At 40.9% G+C, this 24,498-nt stretch overlaps 1 protein-coding gene across 2 annotated transcripts in view; it reads right to left on the reverse strand.

The window, feature by feature from the left end:
* slc6a2 (solute carrier family 6 member 2) overlaps positions 1–24,498 on the reverse strand; it is a 161,125-nt gene that overhangs the window by 130,627 nt on the left and 6,000 nt on the right. The window contains exons 4-14 of one of the 2 annotated variants that reach the window (XM_084035392.1): positions 19,356–19,494; positions 18,682–18,816; positions 17,996–18,099; positions 16,158–16,282; positions 15,814–15,926; positions 14,643–14,771; positions 13,737–13,836; positions 13,205–13,305; positions 12,317–12,484; positions 10,809–10,880; positions 10,531–10,557 (exon numbers count right to left, since the gene is read on the reverse strand). In XM_084035392.1, coding sequence (XP_083891518.1) covers positions 10,534–10,557; positions 10,809–10,880; positions 12,317–12,484; positions 13,205–13,305; positions 13,737–13,836; positions 14,643–14,771; positions 15,814–15,926; positions 16,158–16,282; positions 17,996–18,099; positions 18,682–18,816; positions 19,356–19,494 — 1,210 coding nt within the window. In that variant the 3' untranslated portion in view covers positions 10,531–10,533. Of the gene's footprint in view, positions 1–10,414; positions 10,558–10,808; positions 10,881–12,316; positions 12,485–13,204; positions 13,306–13,736; positions 13,837–14,642; positions 14,772–15,813; positions 15,927–16,157; positions 16,283–17,995; positions 18,100–18,681; positions 18,817–19,355; positions 19,495–24,498 lie in introns of those variants that run through there. The other variant, XM_084035391.1, reaches the window with a different exon arrangement.

Raw genomic sequence — 24,498 nt, forward strand, 5'->3', positions numbered from 1 at the left:
CAGTGGAGACATGTTAGCTCTGAAAACAATCCTGCCGATCATGCGTCGAGAGGCCTGAGGGCGAAGGAGCTCATTGCCTCCAACTGGTTTTCTGGCCCAGACTTTCTCTTGCATGAAGAACTTCCCAGTGGAGATGTTGTGTTGAGAGACGTAGCAGTGGAGGACCCTAAAGCACGCAACATCTTCGTACACAAGACCACAGCGACAGAAGTTTCGCTGCTGGATCGCTTCCTTAAGTTTTCCTGTTGGACAAGGTTAGTCAAGGCCATCGCTCGTCTCATGCGACAACTCCGTTGTGACCAAGGCACTAATTTTGTTGGTGCTAGACGCGAGTTCCTAGAGGCATTAAAGCAGATGGACCAAGAACGCCTAAAGGTGCTAGGCTGTGAGTTTGTTATGAATCCACCGTCTGCAAGCCACATGGGCGGAGCCTGGGAAAGGCAAATTCGGACAATAAGAAGTGTGTTGACATCCATTCTGGATCAGTCTTCCCGAAGACTTGACAGTTCATCACTACGGACCTATTTCTATGAAGTCACGGCAATCGTCAACAGCCGACCATTGACAGTTCATTTATTGAATGATCCCACAGGACCACAACCTCTTTCACCCAATCACATCCTGACGATGAAATCCTCCATCATTCTTCCACCTCCTGGAGAGATTGTAAAGGAAGACCTTTATCTTCGTAAAAGATGGCGCAAGGTACAATACTTGGCCAATGAATTCTGGTCCAGATGGAGGAAAGAGTATCTGTTGAACCTGCAACAGCGACAGAAATGGCAAAGGAAACACAGTAATGCGAGGATCAATGACATAGTGATTGTGCAAGACGACACTGTACCCAGAACTGAGTGGAAGTTGGCAAAGGTCACAAAGGTTTATCCTGGTGAAGATGGATGTGTGAGGAAACTACAGCTGCTGATCAGTGACTCAACACTGGATAAGCAAGGAAAGCGTCTTGGAAAGTTGGTCTACCTGGAGAGGCCCATCCATAAGACCAGTCACCTTGCTTGAAGCAGAGTGATGTAGTCTAACTACATTTTTTCTTGCTAAGAGTCTTATTATCATCCATACTAGTCTGTAAGTTATGAGTGAAATCACAAGTGATTTGGTGGGAGTGCAGCTGCCATCAACGACAATTGAATAAATAGGTTAAATAAATAAATAAGTTAATATATATTTGAATCAATCAATAAATACATAAGTTAATACACATACATAGTAATACATACACAAGTTAATACATACACATAAATAGTAAGACTTAAGAACAATTTAATGTCAAACTGCCTTTATTTTGTTTTCTTTGTTTTCTTTGAAGTTACAAGTCTTACGGTCTCGAAGTGAGACATAACTCACGTAGGAACCAAAGTTCTGAAGTGACAGACGGGGGCGGGTTTTATTGAAGGCACTGTTGTTTTGGACCACGTTCGCGGTACGGAAGTACCTCAGTGCGCAGAGAGCGCTATTGTAAGAAGTTGTATTCCGCAAGTTTATTTTGTGCATTACATTAAAGCGAGGATTTTACTTTTAAAGAAGAACTGAAGACCTGCTTTTTATTTCCCTCAAGCAAAGCGGCCAATGAGGTACAGTTGCTATCTTGCTACTAAATGTTAAAGCTAACGTGACATCATGTAGCGCTATGTATGTGGCCTCGATAAGAGAGTAATTGTTTGTTTGTATGTATTTCTGTTTCTGTATGTCTAGTTCTCATAGCACACAGTTGCACATTCGTGTGAATAAATGCCAGTAAACATAAAGGAACGACTTGGTTTCGTGATTTCGACTTGAGGGGAGTAACAGGCGGTGAGACTCAAACATACATAAAATACGATCTGTGCGTACAAGACACCTAAAACAAGGATTAGAAAAGGACTAAAGACTGCAGAGTTTGGTATTACATTTCTGGAGGTTAAAGGTGTCAAGTGGAGTTTTATGTAAACAGACAAAAGTTGTTTACAGTCAGTGATACTCATCAGGAACAGTGTCTACGTCTACCTTGAGGTCTATAAACGTGACAAATTCTATTCCTTCCTCATAAAACACTTGCGGAGCAGATTGTAGCAAACGCATAGCAAAACTGCTATAGTAGAAAAAAATCTCCACAGGTTCATTTATTTTAGATTTTATAATAATAATAATACAAAACCACAAAAACTTCACGCCTCAATTTAGTTGAAATGTGTGTGTTATACAGCTTAATGCTGCATAATGAAACCTGAATATTTGCAGAGAAAAAGCAGCAGCTTCAGTCCAAAGGGTGTAGTAGTGTGTAGGTAGCCCATGTTTTGGCAGCACTCAGACACAACTAGCATCACATAAAATGGAGGAAAATGGACTTGAAGCATGAAACAGGTCGTGGTTATTCATGTAAACCAAAGCATGTGTAGACAGCTGCAATGCACTTGGCTACCTTTTTACTATTTATCTTTCTTTCCTCATCACAAGTTGTTGGACCCAGTCTGGCACCTTTCGTATAAATGGGCCGGAACAGCACGTGATTATCTCTGGTGCACACTACATTACACTTATTCTAAATAAAGAGGGAATCATTATATGGCACACGCCTGTGTGTGTGTGTGTGTGTGTGTGTGTGTGTGTGTGTTATTTTTTTAAGTATGTGTGGCGAGGTGGAGTGGTGAGTAGTGGTGTGTGGTTGCCAACAACGCCACCTGGGGAGTTTCGCCCCAGGAAATAGTTACTGTTTTTTTATAAAAATGAAAAAGGTCACGCAGGCTCGAATCACCACAGGGGAGAGTTCAGGTATCAAAAGAATAATAATTTATTGTCACAATATTATTTCTATAAAACTTCAATAGTTGCCAAAATATTTCACATTCACAAAAGACTGGGCCAAAGAAAGGGGAATGGACCGGGCTGGGCCAGCCACGGCGACCCTAAACCAAACCAAGGGGAAGGAGAAACAAACCAAGAAAATAATATCACCCGTGACACTGCATACACACGCAATGGAGAAATGAAGAAGCCACCACCAGGGATTGGGCCGCCGCGCTGGACTACAGCACCTGTCCACAGGGAGAGAGGGAAAAATTAAGATGGCCGCAGTCTAGCTGACCTCCCCACACACACACCAAAAACAATTAGAGATTATTTATCATACAAAACCAAATTAAACATAATGAAGTCTTCTTAAAATATCCAAATACAAATTAGAGGAAAACAATTAAACAATTATCAAACCCGCCCCCCCCCACAAAAGAAAAAAAGGAAAACAAGAAAACAAAGAAATAAATTGTTAAATGTCTCCGAGGTCACTATCGTCGGCAACAACAATCATTTAATCAAAACCATGTAATCGAGCCAAACAAAACAGCAGCAAACATCATGGTGGCCGATGACCGGAACACACCAGGACGCAGGATAGTGTGCAGAACTAGGAGAGTGGGGGCTGCTGGTTACAGCGCCCCGCTGTAAAGCAAGAGAGAGACAGTGTCACAACTAGCGCAATGATGTAAAACTGCAACAGCAGACAATTAGAGCAGCCTACCTCTGAGCTCTACTGCACCCAACACGCGCCCACCAGAACCGCTCGCTCCCTCCGGCTCACCGCCGCTCCGAGCACTGCAACGGAGCGGGAGGATGAAGCCCCCGGGCCAATAAAAGTAAAACACCAAACAATAACTAACACGGCATGCTTACCTTAGTGATATGACGGGGAGACTCGGGCATGCACGCCAGCCCGCTCACCGAACGCGCCGCACAGCAGAGGCCGAGAGGGAGAACAGCGACCAAACACACCTGTCCCAATCACACACACAGCGTCGCTCCACCAGCTCGCCGCCGCTCCGAGCACTGCAACGGAGCGAAAGGATGAGGCCTCAGGCCCAATAACAGCAAACACAAACCAGCAAATACGCAGAATTCCTACCTTAATGATACGACGGGAAGACACAAACAAGTAGCCGGCCAGCTCACCGGACGCACCGCACAGCAGAAGCAGAGAGGGAAAATGTCGACCAACACAGCTGTTTTAAATCACCTAACAGTGCCGTCCCCCCATTCACCTGCGCCAGGCTGACACAGCGCCATGCAGTGACCAGGAGGGAGATAACTCACCCGGTCACATATGCATCCTCCTTGCACTTTGTTTTACAAGTCCCATTGGTTCTGATTGGATTGACCCTGTATGTGGAGGCAAGGCAGATCTAGAACTACAGAACGCTTCCTGTTGATGTTTTAAGAGATAAGCACAGATGATAACTGAACTGTACTTGTCAGCATAACTGAATCTCCTTTTTTTATTTGATTGTTTAATGATTGAATAAACAGTAATGTCCTCAGTGTCAATGGCAAACATTTTGTTCAGACCGAGTTATCCATCATGCTTACATGCCGATCGCTCATACATCCCCAGACGTCTTATCCTCTAGTAAATTGGTAAATCACCTTGAAATTCCCCCCGGAAATGTCATTTAATACAGTGTTACATAAACACTGAATTCTGTCCATTCATTCACACCGCATTACAATGAATGTAGCAAATTGCTTCTGTCTGTGTATGCGAGCTTTATGTGAAATTAACGGAGTATTTGCAACTCTGCCTATTTTTAAACGTCAACCTCCGAGTAACCCGAGATCCCCAAGATCAGATTGTTGTGGTCTGCAACGCAAATATTTGTATGCGTGCACCCCTGTTCATGTAAAAGTATGCATATGCACACAGGCATGTTAGAATGTGTGTTCTTACTCACGCCATTGGCCTTTCTCTCTCTCTCTCTCTCTCTCTCTCTCTCTCTCTCTCTCACTCTCACACACACACACACACACACACACACACACACACATTTGGCAGCTTTAAGAGTAAGACTTTAACATGTTGTGACAGACACGGTAGTTAAACTTTTTGAATGTGTATGACCACTGTGGAGGTGGCACAGATATGCCTCTGTAAAATAACTTTTTACCGTAACAGGTAGATAAACAGTTGTTTATTCTCAACATGAGCTTATTTAAACTTCAGTGTCCAGGTCACATTCATGACCTGAGGTCAGAAATGTTTTGCCGGAGTTCTGAGAAGCTGTGGCCATATGTAACCCATATCTTATGTGGGAATCAAATTTCATGTTTATTAGATTGATGTCTGTTTTTGCTCTGGAGACAGGAAACAGGCTACTTTTTATAGAAACCTTTGCCACTATGGATAAATAAGAATTGAATGAAGGAGGAAGAACGGGTCACGTTGTCTTTGCAGTTCTGTGATTCGTGTGAAGATTACTTGGGCTTAGTTCTTTTGTGGTATTCACAGTTATTGGGGTGTCCCAAGAAATAAAAAAGGAAATGCATAATCTAGGAGTTTTCTGCCTGGAAACATTGCTGGCTTTGCTATGCCCACAGCTGTTCTGTGATTACTGTCCAAGTTAACCATGTGGTATTGACATCCGAGCCTTCTGAATGAAGAATTGAGGGTCACTTGATAAATCCTTCATTTTTTAACTCTAGGTCACATTAGAAGTGTTTCATTAAAATAAAAAACATCAACAAAAGAAATAAATGTGAAATTAATCATAACATTTGGCATTCAGAAATGGAAAACGTGCACTGGAGCATCAAAAATGGCCGCAAGTACCGTCAAATATTTTGTTAAAGCTCAAGCATTGAAAGATTATTGTTGTCACAGTTGGACATCCGGGTGGAAAAGCTCATCGCTCACTGAGTTTTCTTCACATTTCCAAGAAAAACAAGGGAGTATTTTCCTGAACTAAAGATCTTCACATTCTCTTTTAAACCCAACCAGCTTGTGAAGCCCACAGTAACCCTTACCCAGAGGGCTGGGTGACCCTACGAGAAGTTAAATACCTGAACTAGGTATGAAGAAGCCACTTGGACGAGAGGAGACACGTCTTCAGAAACAAAACAAGTCCAGTTGCCTACAATAAAGCTTTCAGAGATCACCATGACCTGGCAGCCTGTAATCCTCCTGTACCATTTGCCAGGGCTCTTAACTTTCTATAAAATCACTTTCACTGATCTCCTTGTGTCAGGATCCTCTTCATGAAGTTCTCCTGCCAACCACAGAGGGATTTGAATTCTCAGTCACATGGATTATTCTCCGGCAATTGGATTATGAGTATAGAACAAGTCCTCAGTCTAAAGAGAGCATTACAAATGGCCCTACTTTGACCCAATCACATTAGTGCTGCACAGAGCTGCCAATTAAAGACCAGTTTGTGGTGGTCAGCCTTGACTTTTATTGGCTAAACAAATTTGTTGAAAGTTTGTGGTTTTGACCTTTTTGCTGCATTAAGGAGCCGGACTGAGATGAAACGAGACGCAAAATGCAGACAAATAAAGCCCCACTTGAAAACATGAGATCAAAGTCAGAAAGACTCGATTATCGGCTATGGAAGTGTTCAATATCTAATTAGGTTGGTGTAAAAGAAGATGGCATTGTTTGAATTTGAAAATGTATTGACCAAATAATCTTAAAGATAACTCAATAAATATGGCTGTTCATAGCCAAACCACATGTAGGACCATGTCATTCTTCTTTACATCTCACATTGCCAAGAATACTGCAGCAGAGGCAATGTGAACATTTCACATTGTGGAGCTCAGTATGTCCATCCATCCATCCATCCGTCCATTGTCGACCGCTTATCCTGCTATTCAGGGTCGCGGCTGGAGCCGATCCCAGCTGTCATTGGGCGAAGGCAGGGTACACCCTGGACAGGTCGCCAGTCCATCGCAGGCTCAGTATGTCATGTAAATAAAAGAAGTCTTAATAATTGCACAGATACATTTTGGTGTAATCGTGTTCCACAAGTAAGCTATATCACTAGTTTTACTAAATAGCTTAAATATAGAACCTTGGAATGATGTTGTTAAAGTGCTAAGATTGTGGTTTCACTTCTCCCTCTGCTGCAGTGATGTAAGTCCTCCAGTAGTCGGAAAGTTCACAGTAGAACTTGGTTACATGGGGCAACAGAGCCTATTACAGACAACACCGTGAAACGGACAAACATAAGCTGGTGAGATAGTGTCAATATATACTTTGACATATTTGAGTCGTCAGTGTCCAGCTTTTTATTTATTTATCTTTTTACATTTCCTGAAACTAACAACTATCTTGTAGTTACTAGTAACCTATTTTTTGGTCTCCTGGAATTTGCTCTGGTCTTGCCTTTTCCGATAAAACTGTAACACTTGCTACTCGTTAGTCCAAAATCCATAAACGGCTATCGGGTGAGGTTTTTTATTTTTGTTTTCCTTTTTGAACTTATCTTGTCCTTTCTTCCGTCTTGGCCATTGGTTTTGCTAATAGACTCCTGAGATCTTTGCCAAGAAGTGTTTTTTTTTTTTTTTACCCTCGGCTCTTGTATGTGTGTGGATGCCTTTTAACAGATAAAGATAAGACAGATTTAGTTTTGAATGACACTATATTTAAGATGCATTATTACAAGTGATTTACAGCGTGAATAATTCAAGACCTCCACGAACACAATCTTGTCATAGGAGGAATGATTCACGCTCACAAATATTTTCACTCCAGCCCCGGCCCACGACATGAATCCATCCATTATCAATACCTGCTTATCCTTTGTGGGTTTACATGGAGCCTATAGGAGGTGGCTTACAATCTGGATAGGTCCTCAGTCACAGAGCTGCTGCAATAGACAAACCGTGTGGGTGAAGTTGGAGCATATTGAAGTTGACTGCCTGAGCTGCAGGTCTTCCACCTCTCAGCCAACCCTTATGTACGAGTGATGGAGTGCTTGTTGGGTGAGAAACGGTCAAAGCCGTATCTCCACTGGCTTAACAAAGTTAATCTTAGAGTGGTTATCTCTGGCTTTTTTTTTTTTTTTTACAAGGAGCTGTTTGTTGGATAGGAAGCATGTAATTTTTTGGCGCTTTTGTGTCTCAACTCAGAGACCAAAGCCGGGTTAAGTCAACAAATAACCTGCTATAAATGATCTGACTTCAGACAGCTTAAAAGCTTTCTGTTCAATATACTGTAAGTGCCAACAATCTCTAATTTCACACACTTTGCGCCTACTTATGATATATACTTATGATCTTTTATTTGATTTGGTTTTCTTTCTGGTTAAGTTCAAAACCGACAGTTGCAAATATAAGTCATATTTTCTTAAATCCCCGGTGTTTTTCATCCTGAAAAGGCAATATAAGCTTTCGCAGTTTCTTGAAAATGAGCCACGCAAGCCATAGGTATGTTTACTGTAGTTTAAAGTGTGTTCACATTATATGAAATCATGTTATGATTTGATTTTGTTCATAATGTATATTGTTGTTGTTCAGTGTATACTTAGGATACATTGGAAACAGAAAATGTATTATGAGTAAGCTACAGTAGATTCATCCCACATAAGACCAACACATTATGTATGTATTATGTCTTGCAGATGATTTGAAATTGTTTAACTGGTGTGCGTGGAAACCTGGTATGTGTGCGCAGCAGAGGATCATTAACAATAGTAGCTTAGCCAGCAAAGGCACAAAGAATGGACATTGAAGGGCCGAACAGCGGTGGTGCAGCAGGCTGACAAAGGGAGAGGGAGTGGAAAAGCACAGTCAGCCACTATGAGAAGCCCTGAGTCAGCAGTAACTGAGGGAAACACACCTGAAAGTCTCTGAAAAGTGACATTAAAATCAGAGCACACGGTCATCAAACATGTGTAGAGGAAATTGTGTTTATTATCATAGTGTGAATACTTTAGACTTCTTCATAGATAGTTGTCACTCACGTTCAACAGGACATTGGTATTGTACACAGTATCTATGTAAACATAGTCCAAGCCAAGGTGTATTTGTTCACATTCATGTGACAATGTAGCCTGGGGTTACACTGAGGAATAATCTTTTTTTTCTTCTAAATAGTTCATCTTAACTATACATCAAACACCATGTTATGACTGTGGACAGTTACGTTTAAAATACTTTACATTCACGTTTTTGTTATAAACAATTTGATAAATACAAGATTATACGTAACAAAAGAATATATTTATATATTTTTTTATATCGTCTTATATATTCCACATGTATTTGATGTTTTTTTCTTTGTGGCTTTATTCCTTTCAGTACGGGTCTGTTAGGATTCATGTTTAATATTGAACTTAACTCCTATAAATAAGCTATTAGGGCACTCTGGGAGCACAGACCTCTGCCAAAAAGGCCCAAAACGTCTTCCTTGGCTCATGCCACAACCGTGCACGTTTTATGAAAATCAGGCCATTCGTTTTTCTGTAATCTTGCAGACAGACAGACAAACTAACAGACAAACTGAAGCGTTAACATAATCTCCTAGGCAGAAGTAAAAGAGAAATTCAATAAGATAATCAAAAATATCCCTAAAGGAACATATTGGCACTTCTATGGTGATCAAAAAGTGGAACATCAAACGATATGTTTCAAATGAAAATATAAGAGTTTGTTATAATGCATTTAAGGTCATATACAGTGAAAGAGTGTGTGCTGTACATTAACAGCTTACTGTACGGTTGGCAACAAAATCCCAATATGCACACACTCACTCTCTCTTTGGAGGAAAAAACACATATATACTCCTCGAAAGCACTGAACAGACAAAAAGTAAAAGTCACACAACAGTAATACAAAATTAAAAAAACGGTAACAGTTCCGCCATTTAGTTTTGATGGGTTTTGTTTCACCTTCGGTAAGCAGCCAGGCGCTGACCTGGTCCGGCCTTCGTCTTTCTTTCAGATTAAGGCCTGGTTGGGAGTCTGGCCTTTCAAAGCATGAGAGGTGAATGAAGCCTGCCTCGGTTCTTTAAAGCTCATTATTCCCTTTTCTGTAACAGAATGCGACATGAAAGCACAATACCAGACCTAAATATGTTATAATCTTTGCTAAGGAGCTTGACCTTGATGAGCTGGAGGTCAACAGACTTGAGCATCGAAGGTCAAGGCTCAAATCGAGAGATTGCCATCCACAAACTGTGGCTTGAGTTGGTTCCTGAGTCAACACTTTTTATTTAATTTCTTCCTCCTATGGAGTGTAAGATACGTGGAGTGTCTCGCTTGATAAGGCACTGACACAGACATAAGCCACTGTGCCAACAAAATAGCAAGAACGGAGACTTTTTCCAATATTAACGGAATCATAAATAATCTTTAAAAAAGTTGAAATATTTGGATTGTTTTGGTTTTAATTTAAGCTTTTGCCCCTTTCAGGAGGTAACAGTCACGTCACAAACTAAATCATGACTTAAGTTATAATTTATGATGGTGTATTTAGAAAAAAAAAGAAGAAAAAAAACATGTCCATGGGAAAATAATAGTATATTGTCCCCCAATAGGGTGCACCTCCCTTATGAGCTGGAGCTGTTGAATGGTTTCAAGCAGGTATAACTGAAACAACGTGCTTGACGCTACTGTTGATAAAGGCTTTGGGTAGTAAATGTCCAGGAAGAAGAGGCAGGCTGCTGAGAGGTTGGAGACGGTGGTTCTCTGCGTCTGTCTGACCACCGGTGGTACACAGGAACTCCAAACCCCAGCTGTGACGATGGATGAGGGAATTCTGGGTGATTCATCATCAAATGGCCAACCAGTGCTTGAGCTGGGAAAAAACAAGAGATGGTGGTTACCTTCTTGTTCTTGCTTACTCACTGATGCCTGCTTTTCTCCTTGCTAATGATATTTCAGAAGTTGTTGTTTCAGTTGTTTTTGTAAGTCACACTTTAAAAGGCCTTCGCCCCTTCTGTCAACATCGATGGTTCATGCACAAGTCATTTCCCAAACAATGCAATATGTTTCAATGACATTAATGAAAAGAAAAGTGAACAAACAAGCACAAACATTTGCACTTACTGTGAACTGTTTTATATTTCCTTCACCCACCAAATGATGTTCATGTTCTGGGGTGATGCAATAGGCTATCCTCTGGAGGGAAAACAGGAATTACAACACATCATTCACAGCACTTCTCACAAATCAAGTGTACAAGTGTGTTTATGTAGGCACACATAAGCCACATATGCCCTTTTGTTAATACATCTTTTTTTTTATTATCTCCACAAGGATTATCATGCGATGATCAAACACCTTTCAGTTGCCTGTTTTAGTCTGATCATAGACCGCCGTTGTCATTTGTATCTGTGGTGCAAAGCGCCGGTATACTTTTCCCCCACTCTTTGTCTATCATGCATGCTGTATGCTGCGGCAGCCTCTCTCTCACTCTCTCTTCCCCTCTCACTCAAATTACTTTTCACTGCATATTGTCATGGAGCTCTCGAGAGGGAATTAAATCAAATCATTAATAACAGTCATTATGGACTTTATCTCTGTGCAAATATGCCAATTGTTCTTGTGACCTGTGAAGGATCCTTATCAAGAACTTCAGAGTTTCTGGTTCTTACAAGGAGGAGACAAACTTCACAGGCAGTGACAGGAGTTATCGGAAAGAACGTGTGTCGCAAGAAGTTGAGAATAATTTGAAAGCCTGAGTACCAACGGGAAATGCCAATGGGATGTGATAATAGTTACAGTAGAGTGAAGCTGACACTGGTTGACTGCTGAGGGATGAAAATAGCTCTCCAATGCTTTGATGATTACGATCATAAACTCTCCATGCTTTGAAGTGATTATTCATCTGAAAGTGTTCTCACGGTGCCAGCGTCGAAAGTTGAAAGAGTTCACTCCGAAATCAGGTAGTTTGAGTTTTATTTGGGAAAAGAAACACTGTTTGTCCTTCAGTAACAATTGTACCATTTGCAAGTACACTGTGTGCAAGATCCTATTCTATTTGTAGCATCAATGTCAGAATACATTGTAAAAAGTGCTTGAGTCACTTGAACCCATTTTTACCGTATTCCCTCCTCTTCAGTGATCCTGAATAATTTGTCAGTGTCTAAATGTTTGATATCTAAACATGTCTTGATTACAATGTCTTTTTCACCCCATGTGCCATACTGTACAAACTATAATAATAATGGATTTCATTCATAGATGCCTTTCAAGACACCTTACAGGCACAACTATAAACTAGGAGAAATGTACCAAGACATCATCAAATCAAACTAAATTGTAATATTATACATATGGGTGTGGGCAAATATTATTATATATATATTATAATAAACCTTTACGAGTGAGTCAATACGTTTTAACTTGAAAGGGCCTAGAAAGTGAGAAGCAATATTTTGAAATCAATATGGTATTTGGAGCCAATGAAGTTGTTGAAGAAAGGGAGTTCATTATTGTGATTTAGAAGGAGATGTGGTAATAATACTGGCAGCTGAATTCTAGAGTGAAGTTCAAGAAGACATTTGAGAAGGAGACGGGATAGAATCGCAGTAAGACCACACATTCACACTGACCTGTTTCAAAGTGCCTGACGTGTTGAGGAATTTATATATGGCATAGACGGGGACAAATAGCATGGAGGACATGGCCACACCCCAGCCAACTACGTTCGACCAGTACGGGAAGACGTAATCGTCATACTTCAGGCCTGACGATGTCACAGCGCTGGCGATCACAACAAACTGTTATGGAGAGAGGAGGAGGGAGGAAGGGGGGGCACAGAGACATAGTGTTACATCCATTTGTATCAGAGCTGCTTTACAATATTTGACATCTCATTAATATAACGAGAGTGCACGTCCGTGGATGCTACATGAAATTGATTAGATGAAGTGGAATATAATTGGTAGGTGTGGTGTGGGTCACTAGCACAATGGTGGAACACTTAACAGCGAGGGGCATGTGTAATTGTTTCACTCCATTAAGTTGGACATTTTTGACATGAATGTGTACTCTGAGTACAAAAACCTGGGGCAGTACCCTATGTGCTAAAATATATATAAATAATGGTGATTCTTTTTCTTTTTCTTTCTTTTTTTTTCAGCAGAATTACGGGTAAACAACTGGTATTATTTTAATGAAGCCCATTACATTTTGGTGCAGATTGGTTTTGGCAGAGCTTTGCGCTCTGAGTGCCCTTCTAGTTTACTTTAGCATCTGTCCCTTTTCCTCACCACGTGGAAGAACCAGTGCTCCTGCATTGCAGTATGGAGTGAAATTCTTACCATCTGATGGTAACTGACATGTAAACTAACATATTTACAGCATGCATGCTAGAATGAATGAATCAGCCTGAGGGCCTTTCTGATTGACAGTTTCTGGGAGACCCTAACCACTAAACTTGTTTTTCGTTTCAATGCTTAAGTTGGCCCACAGGCATTTGTGAATGACCGTTATCTCACCAGCAGAAAAGCCGGGCTGACAAATTTCCAGCACAGCCTCCAGTAGAGACCTGGCTTGAAGCCCATCATCCGCTCGATATCTTCGCTGAAGCGGTCCACACCTGCAGTGAGCACAAAACGTTACAGAGCAAAGGTTAATGTGGAGAGAAGAGTTACAGCATTATAGCAGGTACTTTTGGGCCAAGTATGCATTCTCACTGGACAGTAGGAGCCAACACCCTCATTGTCCTGGTCTGACCTGGGCCTCGCTGACCTGGAGCTGTCATAACTCATCCCCCGTATCAAACATTTGCATTGTTTTTGCCCAGTTGCATTTGAAATTATTGTTTTCTTTTCTGAAATGTACCTTCGCTTTTCTAGCTAAGGGTCTACAGATGGTGAAGAGAACCTAAGTTTGATAGGTTAAATAGACCTGCAAATGTCTCTTCCCCGCATGCATGCATGTTATTCAGTTATGGAATATCATTATCATATCATATACATTGCATTATTTTCTTTTTATAAAAACTCAAAGTACAGTAGAATTTCCTACCGTAGAACCATGACACTCCAATGGCCTCTATCAACACGGCAAATAGTATGGAGGTCCCTGCTGCATACTTATCTAACAGGGTCAGCACGTAGATTCCTCCCTGCAGACAGGAGAAGAGGGAGAGATTAGTTTAGTGTGTGAGTGCAGGACATAAATCTGTACCCTTTTGAAGAGAAGTAGACCCTTGTGTGCAGTTAACAAGTAATGGCCTCTCAGACTTTATACTGCATGCTTGTTTTGCCGTTTGAGGTAAGCACTTCCAGGATGTCGTGTGAACATAAATGAGCCTTACAAACTGTGTGTGTTAGAGATGTACAATAATTCTTTGATTTGTATCCAGCATTGGAAAGGCATCATTCACTACACAACAGTTCCCTTGATTTAATAAAGGGAAGGAAATCATGTGAATCACTAGTATAATACCTTTCTGTCCACAAAGTCTGGTTTTGTGATCACTAAGTTTGTTTTTAGTGCTGGTGCCATGTGAATGAATTTGGACAGAGAAAATGAAACCTTTTCTTTTATTTAAATTCAAATTTGTCATGAACTCCCAAGACATTTAATGCAATGGTGCTTTTTGATCCTTTATTCTGAAGCTTTTATTATTCTGATGCTTTCCTGTCACAACACATCATGAGACTTCCTTCCAGGCAGCAGCCACATGCAGTTTAAAGCTCCCATTCACCATGTTTTGACATCCCCACTTCAAATTTAAATATCTAAAAAATGTCTTTCTGATCCCCAGGTAATGTTGTAGTGTAGGTGGTTCCTAGTGTTCTTTTCAGTCATGTGCAAATACTACACCAAGCTAGGTTTTGGAAGAAAAAGTGAAACATTACATCAGCAGGCATTATGTCGAAAGTTCGTCCAAGTATTCATTGTAAGTGTGAGATTTATCATACGTACATTAGTAATGCAGAAGAGGGCGACCAGGAAGGTTCCAAAAGCCGTGGCGAAAGTGAAGAGCTTCCTGTTTCTCTTGAGAATCTTGAAGTCATCCGTCAGGCCTGTGATGACGGCCTCCATGCCACCCATCTGGAGATGGAAATTTCAATCAGTTTTGCATGCTGGCAAGAAAACTAGTACTTTACACTGTATATGATACTGACACAGTCTTCATCTGATCTACTTGATAAATGACTGAGGGGATAAGTTAAGTACTTGGGGACATTTACTAGAGATATGAAGGGATTCAACTATCCTGTTTATTTAGCTAGTGAGTGACTCATTGGCAGATGTTTTATTAAATTACTGCTGGTTTTTCAAAACCTCAGAGAAATAAACGATGACCACATAACTTACACATGGCTTAACTCTTATTTCTTAATTTCTACAATTTGCCCACACCCATCAGCCAGGAATCGAACTGGTCGTTTTGCAAACCACAGATGTGCTGGATACAGTTGAACAGCTGGCAGTAGCTATCTCAAATACCAAAGTCACTGGTGTTATCGTGTTGAATGTACGTGAGCATTAAAGCCTGGATGTTTTATTAGATGTTACATTCATCATTTAACCATGTTGTTTCATTAACATACTGAACTGTCGTTCTACAAGTTTCTACCAGGGAAAGTATAAAAAGAGGGGGAAAATCAGGAATACATGACACCTGACATGTGTTTGATAGATTTGAGTTGGAAGGCGTGCTACTGTGTTATTTTAATGTCATAGCAGACTAATTGTGGTAATCTCACATCATTCAAAGCAAATGTGTGCTTTGGGTTAAACAAAAGGCCATGTCAAGTTGTCAAATGTCAAGTTAAATGGGCAACTCTGCAAAGGAGGTCTGCCATCATTATATGCGGATGCCATTACTATCTCGAAGGGGTTTCGACATCTACTCTGTTCTTAGCACTGGGTCACACATGGGGAAAACCATGCCTTTTTCCTTTAGTACAGGCTGAAGCACTATGTCAACCTACATCCAGTAATTTTTGCAAGCACCGTGTGTCTTTTTTTCCTGTATTTCCGATTTATATACTTGTTCTTTCTGCTAAGTTTTGAAACTGCTAAAAATATTTCTACGTCTGGTCTTAAGAAAGTAATTGAGTTCTATGGAGTCGTCATCGGGACTCACCGCGCTGTCAATGCCCAGAGTCAGCAACATGATGAAGAACACAATAGCCCAAAATGTTGAGCCAGGCAGTGTAGAAATGGCCTCAGGGTAGATGATGAACACCAATCCTGCCCCTGTAGACACACAAATGTTATGACTTCGCATAATCAAGGTTTACAATGTGCAAATGTGTATTCATGACCAAACAGTATACACTTAATATATCAAGTGAGGATAACAAATATACTCACGTCATACACGGATGAATTACAGAAGTACACAGTGTTTAAGATGGCAGTGGTTTTGTAGTGCAGGAGTGTGTTACTAATGTTCTTTAGTGTTTGTATCTTGGACACTGGACATACCCTCTGTTGCCACATCTTCTATTTTCACCCCGTGTTTGTAAGCCATGTATCCCAGCACGGAGAAAATGGCAAACCCTGAGAAGAAACTGGTGACGCAGTTCACAGTGCTGGTCAAGAGAGCGTCCCTAAAGAAAGAAAACACAACCGCAAAAAAAAAAAGGTCAAAAGAAAGTCTGGTTTCTTCATCTCTACACTTCGTATTTCCCAGGTTACCGATGTTCTACGTTTGTGTTTTGCCGAAGGAGTCCCCAACTTTACATGTTTAACCAGAGACAGGTTGTGAGTTAAAAAGGAGCCATGTGTTACTTGATATCTAAACTCTTCCATGGGTTGATCGTCTGCCAAACACTGTTTTAGAAACGGATATTCAGGTTAATTTGATTTAAGTTGATGATTTGATCGCAGTCGAAATCAAAGGGGCCGAAATCTCACAATGAAGCATTTTATTCCCACTGACTTTCAGCCAGATGTTTTATTTCCTATTGTGTGCAGGCAGTGTTAGAACCCCTTTAGGTTTTATTTGGTGCTTATCTTCAGTCTAGTAGATCAGGTCGATGCACACAGAGCTGCTTCATGTCACAAGCATGTGTCACTTAAAATGAATTAATTCATTTCTATACAGATTATTGTTGAGGCAAGGTAGGAAAGTAAGAGGGAATTTATGTACATTTTACAACTGGATAGTCTAATTACAAAACTATCAAATAAGCTTTTTACTGACTTGTTTCAATTCACTTATGATTTTAGATCAATCACTTGGAATATTTTATTTGCATCTGGCAGGCAACAAGACGTTTTTAAAAGCATGCATTTTACATAACTAAACGAGCCGCAGCAGTCCTACATCCACATCTTGTCCTCTCCTGATTGCTCCGGGATTTCAGGCGAGAAATAAAAACATTTATACCTAATGTTTTTCCTCGGTTCCCGGGGTTATGTTTTTTTTCCAGGTAGGTGTAACGGAGGTCACGCTGCTACTCAGTTACTGCACTATCCCCCAAATGCAGATTTCTGTCTGGCTATTCAAGCGAAAGTCTGTATTCAGCGCTTGTTTTTCTAACAGCGCCAGCTTTTCCGGACTGCTGCCTTTTCACCCGGTGAAGATTTTTTTCTCCTTTGCTTCATAATGTGAATCCCACCTGCCAGCAGTCCACACACTTCCCTAAATTGGACATGAAAGCAGGGGAAGGCGAGAGGCCCCATTTTGGGGGGGTAAGAAGAGTGGAGGAGATGAGAGCGGCAGGAGAGGACGGGTCCATAATGATTCTACCTTAAACCACAGCACTGATTTGGCTTGGAAACATCCGTGTTGACACTTTGCATTATATTTTGCCCGTTGGGACATAATGTATTTGATAAGAACCTTTTTGCTTCTTTTAATAGCTGTACAGCAGCAGTGAGATCGTGTCACATTAGCAGTTTTTGTGTAGCTCCACAGAGATATGTCTTGTCCGCTGGGCGTAGTGAATTTACAAACACGATAGGCTAAAGATGCAGTTTTGCCGACAGCGTTTGCCTCCAACATCCGCAATGCGACCCATTAATGCGGAAAAGAAAGATAAGCTCACATGATGCCTGCTTTTTTTTCTGAAAAAGAGCAGCACTATGACAAACCAGTCAACAGACAGCCTTTGGCTGCTATCTGGCAACCCTTCCTGGCCTGGACTTTATCTGTCCTGTTAACACCTGGCCAGGCGGGGTCGGCTGCACAGATAAGCATCCGCAGCTCCGTGATTCGGTTACACACAGTAAATGTCCGGCTGCTTAAAGCCGGCAGGATGTTGTGTTGTCGTGGACTCGTTTTGGACTATCGAAACAAATAAAGTGCAAGCTCTTACCTGTAGCAATTGTTGTCAAATTTGTTATAACTGGCGAAAGCAATGAGCACCCCAAATCCTGCTCCCAGCGAGTAGAATATCTGGGTGGCAGCGTCGATCCACACCTACGGCAACAAGAAGGCACAAACAAAGCTTTTGAATTTCTAAAAAACGGATGCTTCCAGACTAAACTACCAAGCAGAGACTGACTTGAAGGTAAATGTTTAGTTCTTCTCTCTTTTTTTTTTAAAGCCATTGTCTCCATGATTCCGACCACACACATGGTCCTGGTTTGCAAAACCTTTAAATTAGTTACGCTTAACCTTAATTTAAGAGCATTTCTGCAAAACAATTAACTTTTTTCCACACTAGCCACATATAAGCTCGGTTGGTGTTGGTGAAATATCGCATCTTAAGTATGTCTCATTCAAATAACACACATTCTGTATGAGTGGCACCTTTTGGAATCGAGCCTTAAACTCTGAGGGTTTGAGAAACTCCACGAGTGAATTACAGTAACCCAAAAATAAGGCTTTACTAAATTGATAGATCTGAAAGTCCTAGTGGTTAATAATAAACCAGGCATCAACAAATCTCTGTCCACCATTAAAACCTGTGATTTCATCCTGAAAGTAAGAATCATTCCCTTTTTGCAGCTTTCCAGTGATCCCATGGTGACCCCCAGCCATGGGTGGGGTGTCTCTCACCTCTAGGTTGTTGAGCCGCTTGAAGTCGATGTGGAGGTAGGCCCTGATGCCGTCCATGGACCCTGGTAGAGTGACACCTCGGATCAGCAGAACAAACAGCACCACATAGGGCATGGTGGCTGTGATGTACACCACCTGTATGGACACAGGGATACAAGGAAAATACATGTATGTAGGAACGTTTTCTTTTTTTAACCATTCCATAAACAAACCGACAGTATATATTAACAAAAAAAAGGGGGGGGGGGGGGGGAGGGGGGGGACAATCCCACAGCTTCACTTTACTGTCTGAATCTGTAAGGTGCTTGTGATGTGCTACACTAATACAGCATGTCATGACTGTACACTCAATATGTAGCTGGTGAGATGAATCCTAGTGTTTGCTAATTCATAGCGTGAATGCAAGTAACTGCAGTATATTACATCGGCTGGAATGTGAGTGGGAGAATAGTCTCCAGTCCTCAGTTGTTTATCAACGCCCCCTGACTTTTTTGACCCAGTACCAACAGTTTATACCGCGCTGCTTTTTACAAGATGTCTGTGAAATGTCTCTGTACAGGAAAATCCCAGCTGCAAATACTCGCACTTGCTTTGGGTTCTGTATTTTCTTTTGATCAAATGGAGTAGAAGTCGTGAAAAGCAACAATTGATGTTTGGGCGGTGCAGGCCCGTACCTTCCCCGAGGACTTGACACCTTTCCACAGGCTGAAGTAGAGGATGAAGACCACCACGACGAGACACAAGGTCAGCTCCCAGCGAGGCAGGCCCAGGTCGTGGATCCCCCTGCTCTCATGGAGATGCAGCACACCCCGTCTGCAGAAAGACATGTATAAACCATCATGATCCCCAAACTTTTTTTAAATTCTGATATATCGTCTACTGTCATCGGGGAGAAACCAATAATTACTTCTTATTATTAGTAGATAACAAAAAAGTCTCATAAATCACAGCACAGCGATGAGCACTGATAATGAGCTTTCAACACAACCCTGCAGATATAACCCCATGTCATTGTTCGATGGTATGTTATTTCTTTTGGCTACATCTTTGACATTTAGGGACACGTTTGTCAAACGGGACCACCAAGGCTCTGTAGCAGCCTGGGGAGTCGAAGCACAACAGCCCACACTGCAGGTGTCTGAGGTGGGGATGAAGAAGTGCTGGATGGAGGCTCTCTTCAGACATGCATTACAGCACACTCCCTTCAACATACAGTTCATCACTGGCCAAAGAATAACAACAAATTAATTAATGTTTTTCCCTCAACACTCATTTAGATTAAATATTTGGTCTAAAAATGTATAGAAATATTATACCTGGAAAAATGGTGTCTTTTCCACTTATCTAAATATTGTTTCCAGCTGCAAGCTCATCCATTGAACGTCTGGTTGAAGGAAGCGTACGATTTAGCACGACTAGATTATAAGTAAGAAGTAGAGTATGTATGTATGAATGACAAGTATGTGTCAAGTGTCAGAAGCTGCTTTCAGTATGTTGCCCTGTCATCTGGTGGCAGTTAGGGGCTCACCTGCCTACAGCTCAAAGTCTCTGAAGAATAGTGTGACAGAAAATGGGCCTAATAGATGAGAATATGTTTTACATAATATTTGGGAACTATTACTTCTGTGCATCTCAGGGCATTATTCATAAAGCTTCCTCGTGACACAATTCTAAGAAAATTCTTAGAATTCAAATGTTTTCTAAGGATTTCCACTTACATTTAGGACATCCTTGGTGGTCACGCTACAATGCCAGAAAGGAAAGTGAACACAGCACAAAGATATTTGGCAATTGAAGAGTGTTTGCTGCTTTATAGATTTTCATGCTGGCCAACACCACGGCTTGTATAGACTGGCCAGAATCGCAGAAATGAATGAAAGCTGAGCAATTTTCACGAGCAAATAAATATATAACAACCCTCAGCATGTGAACGCTGCTGCACAGGTATGCCTGTGTTTTTGTTGGCTACTTTAAACCCTCTGAGATCAATATAATGTATTTTACTGGCTTTAGAAGGCTCAGTCTAAAAGCTAGAGCTACTGATATCATATGAAACTACAAAACCTAAGGAATCGACCGACCATGTCGTGCTGAAGAGGGTTAAATAACTAAGGCTAAATTTGGTGATTACAGACACTTTATGATAAGCCCATGCAGGTTTGGGCAGTGAGACCGGGATGTTGGAAAACTGTATTCACCAAGTCTCAGCCGATAGAAACAAAAACAAGACCAGCAGCAGACTCAGACTGTCTGAGGGGAGGGACTGTGGACAGTCATTACATCATCATAGATGGTCACCTGCACCTTTCGAGGAACATCAAGCTGCACAGCGTATTTCACAACCAAGAGCGACTTGTTTTTTTATTTGGATATCAAATCAGCTGTAGAAGGTTTAAAAGCACCTTTTGTTCCCTTCACATTTGTCCTAAATCTTACTTCAAGAAAGATTCAATTAAGTGGACATGTGATGTTATGGGTTGATAAACAGCGGAACTGGATTTGGATCTAAGTTTGCTTACACAACGGCCGGAGACAAAACACCCTCAGGAACACGCAATCCGAAGTATGTTCATACATGCAGTCCGAAGGGACCCGAGGATCTGTGAAGCTCCTCTTCAGCATTTACTTATCTTTGGCTGATAAGAATAATGAATAGATCCAAAGCTATGGGGTCTTTGGGGACGCAGATAGCGGCACGAAGACGTCGTTTAATATGGGAAGGGAATTTTAGAGTCTACGCTGTGACCCCGGAGGCCTCGTTTTGGTGTTGTGTCATAATGCTTCAAGGCCTCTTTGTACATCTGCTGCTCACTCAGCGAGCTGGTTATGCTGCTATCCTAACACTCACTGTTGCCATTAGTCGGTCTCTGTATACTTTAGGCTGGCACACGATGTGGCCTGGTCTTCATGTTGGCTACAGAACAAGAAATGGGACATAAATATCACTACATACTCACTTGGGCATCAGAATGCAGCTGGGGGATTCTATCTAATTTCAACCTAATTGGTTTAATAACAAATGTACTATGTGTTATTTTTTAATGTAATCCTTCCAACAAATGTGATAAATTGCATGTGAGATTGAGTGAAAGTGTCTATGTAATTAGATCTATTTTTGTTTAAATGAGGTCTATTTATCAAGTCTAGTTATCCTTGACATGAAATCAGATGTGGTTGCTTCAGGCTACATCCAAGGAGAAAGGATAAGACTGTGCACTAATTAAATGAGCTGGTGCGGTCAGTGTTGTCATTTAAAAAAAAAAAAAAAATTATATTCCCGAAAACGTATTATTTTGAAACTGAATCTTGCACGGCTGCCAGCAGGGACCCTTAGATGGAAAGTCTAAAGATTTTTTGTCTAAAGATGTAAAAGTTTGCTTGATTTTGCAGTGTGGTGTTCATAGATGGAAGTAGATTTAATATGCATTTAGCTCTTACTTTATCGGCAATGATATGTTGTGGTAACTTTGTTTCTTTCTTTTGACAAATGTACTTATTGTAAGTCGCTTTGGACAAAAGCGTCTGCTAAATGACCTAAATGTAAATTATTTTAAACATGCATGTCCCCTTTGTACACACTTGATCGGAATCAAGCTTTATTGGCCAGGTATAAGTTGTTTTGTACATACACTTAATTTGATAAAAAAATAAAAAATAAAAATACTATTAACACAACACAAAATAATGTGTTTCTCTTCCCAGGCCAATTGTATGTTGAAGTTCGGGTTCTGCTATGTGAGCTTTTGTTTTTCTCAATTATACTAACCTCCTTTTAGCTTTATGGGAAAGGATTTCATGGATGAAAACAACTATAGTGATCAAATAAATTGGAGGACTGGTTCTGAGGGGGAAACTGTTACTGTTACATGATATTTGTGAATACTAATAGTATAATGATAATTTCCTAGCTCTGACTATTTCCAAGGGTGAGGTTGGTCAGCTCCACACTACAGTACATAGGAAGACAGACCAAACGTCTGAAAAGCAGGCTACTCAACCTCAACAAAAACTGTCCAGGATGCTTACAAAACAAAGCCCAGCCCTCGGGATTGTTTTTCCTGCTTCTTCTAAGATACGTTTCAAGAGGGCCCCCACAAGACGCATGTAAACAGTTCAGTAACTCTAAGACTAAACTTTAAGAATTAACTGTAACACTACGTTTGCTATGTACAGTTATATATTTTAAACAGACAACTGCAAGACAGAATCTCTGAGCACAAGTATGCAATCACAGAAGTGAATAATTACCCTACGGCGAGGCACTTTTACACACTTTTATATGCATAACTGCAATCCAAACAGCCTGTGGTTATTGGACCTAGACACCATCAAAATGTATATCCTGGAGGTGATCGACTGAAATTTTAGGACTAAATGGAGACATTGATTTACACATCAATACACATCAATAAGACTTTCCCCCCGTTTTGTAGTCCATCCATCTATGTTTTCTTAATTTGTTTCATTATTTTCCCTGTAGAGCCACTCTGTAGGTTATACTTTACATTTGTCATCTATATGTTTATTGGCTTCTTGCTGACGTATTTGCAGTTGGAGTATCAGATGTTTGCAATCATCTTTATTTACTACTGGGGAAATGTGCGGAGGGTCCTCCCTGAGGAAGGCTGTTTGTTTGGAACTCAATCTTAACACAAAAAAATGTAAGGCTTTTTAACTTTTTTTGCGAGAAGAATACCTTGTACCTTCTCTACTTTTTTAAAAAAAAACACAATACTTAAACTCCTGTCTGTATGAATCATGTAATTGAGAGTTGCTAGAAAAAAACAGACCATAATAGAGATGTGTAAGATGCAATCATATAAATTCTATAATCGGTTATATACGCGGGCACGGCAATTAGGCGCTTTACATTCGTAATTGGATATTTGGTTGATGACGTAAGTCAGATGCAATGCAGGTGTAGAGTTGGTTGAATAAAAATAAAAATGGCCGTGCCTAGTTGAGCGAGCAAGTTGAGCAAATCTTGTGTTGATTTAGACAATTTACTATCAATAAGACAGAAATATTGCAACTTTCTGATTAATAGCAGATCTATTGCAAGTGGTTGAAATAATACATTATTAACGAGAAATTATTGATTTGATGATTATTATTGATTTTTTCCTTGTTTCCTCTGTTAAAAAAACTACGGTTGATTTTGCTATTCACATGTCCCACGGTATTTGCTGCAGTGACACACATGAACATGTTTACAATTATTGAACGGGTCCTCCAAAGAAAACATTACATCAATCCATCCATCCATTAACTGGAACCACGTATACTGTTAAGGGTCGTGGGGGTCGGAGCCAATCCCAGCTGACTTTGGGGCGAAGGCAGGTTACACCCCGAACAGGACATCAATACAAGACATAATTAAAAAGCAACATAGCCCACAGGGACTCGGAGAGTGGGAATGAAACGTCCGTGTATGTGCAGGAAAGAACAATATCAGAGTGTAAGCTCTGGTTTTATCTCACCTCCACACACCTGGACCTGCTGGGAGTGGACGCCAATGTCAGGTTGATGGTTTCCGAAAATTATAGATATTACCAAGACAGAGAAAGTCTGGAGGGGAGGGGGGTTACAAAAGCCGCTCAATCACTGACAGGTATAATGAAGCGTAGCCCGACTGCTTCATGACTTGTACGCCTGGAAGCGATGAGACGGAACCGCTTTATTCTGTTGAGGTCAAAGACACGATGCTGTGATTTTGGAATTACATTTTGGAGGTTTCTCTGAGCTCTTAAGGCTGCACAATCCAATGAATCACAGATGGATGCCAACAACTCTTGTTTTCAGGTCTGGTTTTGAGCA

Source organism: Eutrigla gurnardus, assembly GCF_963514095.1.
Source record: "Eutrigla gurnardus genome assembly, chromosome: 1".
Classification (NCBI taxonomy): domain Eukaryota; kingdom Metazoa; phylum Chordata; class Actinopteri; order Perciformes; family Triglidae; genus Eutrigla; species Eutrigla gurnardus.